This window comes from Orycteropus afer, unplaced genomic scaffold, assembly GCF_000298275.1.
Source record: "Orycteropus afer afer isolate SDZICR_OR568_19922 unplaced genomic scaffold, OryAfe1.0 scaffold00041, whole genome shotgun sequence".
Taxonomy (NCBI): domain Eukaryota; kingdom Metazoa; phylum Chordata; class Mammalia; order Tubulidentata; family Orycteropodidae; genus Orycteropus; species Orycteropus afer.
The window spans coordinates 7,364,222-7,369,112 of record NW_006921628.1 but is presented as its reverse complement, the minus strand read 5'-3'; the positions used below and the strand labels follow the sequence as shown (position 1 = coordinate 7,369,112).

At 45.5% G+C, this 4,891-nt stretch overlaps 1 protein-coding gene across 1 annotated transcript; it reads right to left on the bottom strand.

Annotated features, from left to right (window-relative positions):
* Window positions 1-509: 509 nt before the first annotated feature.
* On the bottom strand, window positions 510-4,394 carry PDE12 (phosphodiesterase 12). Its single transcript, XM_007937265.2, has 3 exons — window positions 3,093-4,394; window positions 1,133-1,211; window positions 510-952 (listed from the first exon to the last, which is right to left on the bottom strand). Exons 1-3 carry the CDS (start codon window positions 4,392-4,394, stop codon window positions 510-512), a joined length of 1,824 nt encoding a protein of 607 aa, XP_007935456.1.
* Window positions 4,395-4,891: the final 497 nt, after the last annotated feature.

Below are 4,891 nucleotides of genomic sequence, written 5' to 3'. Positions count from 1 at the left end.
GTTAAAGCTTAAAACTGAAAAGTGAAATTGTACACAAAACTACTAACCAAATCGAGGTAGAGGCAGATACTAATGTTATTCCTTCCCTGACAGAACTTAGGCCTCTCCCTTTACTTTGTATACTTTTTCCCATAATTATATAAACATGATTCAATTTGAAATGTTTATTATGACAGAAAAATTATAGGATCACTCATGTGGTACATTAAAAAAAACCTTCATTACTAGCTTAAATCACTTACAAAAATGTATGCAGTAACTCAAGTATCTTCCTGCTAGTCATAAATAAATTTTTTTTCCTCTGAATGTAGGGAAAAAGGGCAGAGAAACTATATTATGCAAACATTATGAAAAGTCATATAATGAAGATATCTGGAAAATAACGGCATAAAAATTTAGTGTCTAGTTTCCCTCTTTGAAGGTTATACATAAGCTTTCTTATTAAATTCTCCCACTGAAGTAACTAACTTCCTTTTCAGACTTAAAATTAAGTTCCATTAAACACACATCTATTTCCATTTTAAATCACATACAAGTGCTATGTGATCAGAAGGATGTGAAACACTAGGCAAGGCCTGGTGGGTTGTAACTTCTTCATGACTGGGCAATGGAATCACCTGTTCAACCTCTAAAGCATTTAAGTCAATGAAAATATAATCCAGACATCCATGAAAGCCACCGACATAATTTGTGTAAGCAGGTTCACCACAGGCACTTTTCAGTTTGAAGAAATGAGTAAGAGACATGTTGCATCTTTCTTCTTCTCCATTGGAAGCCCAGTCTTCATGGTCTTCTGGAATACTGCCATTGATGACAAAATGATACATTCCTGTTGATGGTGTACTATTAAAGTCCCCGCAAAATATAACTGGTATGCCAGGATAGAGATCACATGAAATGTGTCTAATGTGAGCCAAGGCTACTGCCATTTGAATGAGACGAATGTACCCACCTATGAATATAGAAAAACATTAATGTAAGTACTTTTAAAAGTTGTCTTTAAGTAAAAAAGGGAAAAAAAACTTACAAACTACAGTATCTGGGTAACATTTAAGATATATATATATATTAGAGTAAAACAGTTTTGCCAACCTTACAGTGTTTAGGTCATTCTGAAACCAATAAACCCTACCTTTTGGATGCCAATAGAGATGAGTATTAGCAACACAAATCTTTTTAGAAGAGTCCTTTGTAGACTGGAGAACTGAAACCTGAAGTAAACAGAAAGTGCCAAGAGTTTATTTACTATCAAATATCCTGAATGCTTTTTATTCAAGACTATATGATGAACGGACATTTTATTCCTTACCTGCCCCATACTGATAAACTAAGATAGCAATTATGAAATCATATTGTTACACGAGCCTCAGCGTATACATGAATAGGACTAGCATAGTAACGTTTTAGTAACAGTCCCAAATATAAAGCGAGTCTGAAAAGAATAAATTTTAGATAAAACTAAGGTTGGGGTCGCTATGAGTCGGGGCCGACTTGACGGCACACAACAACAACAAGGTTGGAGTCAGTTCACCTGATTAAGAGCAGGCTTTGGAGTCAGGCAAACTTAGGTTTAAATACCTACTCCACCATTTATAGCAGTGTGATTTGGGGAGAGTCATTTAAGTGTTCTAAGACACATTCAAGAGCTCTGGTAGCATAGTGCCTAAGACATTTGACTGCTAACCAGAAGGCTGGTGGTTCAAACCCACCAGCCACTCCTTGGAAGGAAGATTGGGTGATCTACTTCTGTAGTGATAATCGCCTCGGAAACCCAAGCGGGGGTCGCTATGAGTTGGATCCGACTCCAACGCAGTGTGTACGTCATAGGTAAAAATAGACAATGCCATCCACTTCATGGGGGGTGGGGATAGTTGTGTAGATTCAATTAAATGAGCTAATGGGAGGGTGAAGAAATAGTAGGTACTCAAAAAATGGTAGGTACTATTACTATGGGAGCTCTGGTAGCATAGTGGCTAAGACACTTGCCTGCTAACCAGACGGCTGGCGGTTCAAACCCACCAGCCACTAGTCGGAAGGAAGGTTGGGCAATCCTACTTCCGTAGTGATACTGCCTCAGAAACCCAAGGAGGGGTCGCTATGAGTCGGGTTTGACTCGATGGCACATAACAACAACAACAACACTATTACTATGAAGAAAATCAATCACCAAAAAATGCTGGGTAAATACACCAATGAACATGTTTTTAAAACCTAACATAATTTGTGTAAGCCTTAAGCTAAGTAGCAGTTAACAGTCTGCCCCGTGATGATGGCATATATAACTGACTGGGTCAGGATCCTGGCTCCACACGTGTCAACTTGGATAAGTAAACTTGACTATTTCAACTATAAAAAGGGAATAGCAGGATTACTGTGACGATTAAATGAGCCAATGATAATGAATAGTTAATGTTTATGGAGTACAAGTATTTTATTTATGAGGCATAAAACATGCCAAAAAAGCCAAACTTAACTGCAACCCTTCCTTGCGTTTCCAAGGCACTATCTCTAGGAAAGTAGATTGCCCCGTCTTCCTTCCAAAACATGCCAAGGCATTTAGAACACTTTATAATGTGTTGATAACAGTGCTTGCAAACAGAAAATATTAGCTGTTACTATTACTCTTGTATTTAGCATCTGCCTTTCCCACTAGATCGTAAGCACTATGAAAGTCCGTTTGTCCTGTTAAAGATAACCTTTAGCATTCCTGGCACACTGGAGGTATTCAATAAATATCTGCTGAATGACTCAATTAAAGACAGTCTGTGAAGATCCAGGGAGCTCTGGTGGCATAGTGCCTAAGGCATGTGACTGCTAACCAGAAAGTTGGCAGTTCAAACCCACCAGCCACTCCTTGGAAGGAAGACTGGACAATGTACTTCCGTAGAGATACCGTCTGGGAAACCCAGGGAGGGGCTGCTGTGAGTCAGAATGGACTCTTGGGCAGTGGGGTGTTTTTTTTTTTTTTTTTTGGTGAAAACCCAAGGGTGAGTACCTTTCAATAAAATCTGGACTGTTTCGTCTCAGTTAAACTCCCCTGCCTTCCAGGCCCTTAAAAATGGACAAGTATGCGAAGAAACGGTTGGAGCTACCTGAAGGACAGATGATCTCTGAAATACCCTTTCTTGCGCTGGTGGGTATAAAACTAGTTTATCTAGCAGTTCTTTGTGAATTGGGTCGGACTGCAAGGCTTCATGGAAAGAAATGTCATGTTGGCTAAGGAGGCTGAACTTGGATTTTCGGTAGAAGGTTGCCAGGCCTTCATGCTGCTTGATTCGAAACACGCCCTCCAGCCCGAAGGCCTCCAGGGCGGGCACCAAGCTGTCTGAAAACACTGCGCGGTCCACCTCCTGCAAACAGATGAGGTCGGCGTTATAGCCTGTGAGTTCCTTCTGGATAAGGTTCTGGCGATAGTCGAGTTCCAGGGCGTAGGGGGCACAGTATGGGTATAAGACTGTTCGGGAGAATTCAGTCTGGGCGTATGTGTCGGCCAGGATGTTGTAGGAGATGGTACGGATGAGAGAGCTGTCTGTCACCTTCTTGGTGTAGAGATGCCGGTGGTCAAAGGTGCACGTACCGGGTCCAGCCTCCACAGGACACACACTTTCCAACTCTCGGCTTGGACCAAATCGCTGACCATTGCCTGGGGTGCAATGAAGCTTGAGCCGTAGCCCAATGTCAGCATTGGACGGGGTGTAGACGCGCTCGTTCACACCCGTTTCTGTCCAAGTAGAACAGGCTAAGGAAGGAGAAAACGACGAGGGGCCCTCACCCTCAGGCTCAGTGGCTGGAGGTTTTACTTCTCTGTACCAACGGAAGAGGGAGCCGGCGGGATCCCCAAATTCGAGGCTGAGCTTGGGGCACACGGGGAAGCCGGCCATAATATAGCGCGGCAACTGCAACTCGGTGAAGGCGGGTGGGTTGCGCTCCACCTTGTACTTGACGTCGCCTATCTGCAGCACCGCGCCGTCCTGCCAGGCATCCATGTTGAGCACGTCCTCAGCTACCGCCTCCTCCCGGTAGTACAGCTTCACCACCGGTTCGCTGGGCGCGGCCGAGTCAGGCCCAGCACAGGCCGAGCTGCCGCTCGCATTCGGCCGGTTCTTCCTGCTCTTCTTGGGGGCGACAGACTTGGCGTGGCCCTTGAGGGCGTTGGTGGCGATTCGGCTAAGGGCCCGACCTAGTGGCTCACTTTGGTCGCGCTGCATATTCTTGTGGCTGCCATCGGCCAGAGCGAACGACAAACTCAGCTTAGGTTCCGAGGGCACGCAGCGCACTACCGCGCGCTCCATAGCTCCCGCCGCTTTCTCAGTGACCGTCTGGGCCCGGCTGCACCGCTCCACCGCCGTCCGGACCCCACGAAGCACGGCGTGGGCAGTTGGGAATCTCCACATGAACTTAGTGGCCCAAAGGCTGACGAGACTGGCGGCCAAACGGTCTCCAAGCGTCAAGTGGAGAGAGAAGCGCCACAGTCGCCTGTACCCATTCACTCCTTGTGATTTCCGGCTGGCAAGAAGAAAATGAGCGATACTCCTGCAGCGCACTTTCGCCAGGCCTCTCACTTGCTTCATTTTTCCCATCGCCCCACCTGTCTGGAATTTCTCTCAGCTTAATTTTTATCCTCAATAATAGAGTGGAGAAAAATTAATAGGATATAAAGGTTCCTGAGGGAAATACTAGATTCTAAGGTCCTATCGAAAGTGCAAATCGGAAGTAGGAGTGAAGGGGCGCGAAGGTGGAAGTCGCTGGGGCGCAGTCGCGGATTCCGCTGGCGCTGAGGGAGGCGGGGTTTCGCTTGAGTTCGATGTGCCTTGTGGTTTGTTTGCTTGGCGGCAGGCTGTACTGCTAAAGGGGGCGTTGAGCTCCGTGGGGTTTGCCAGCCTGTAGGGGA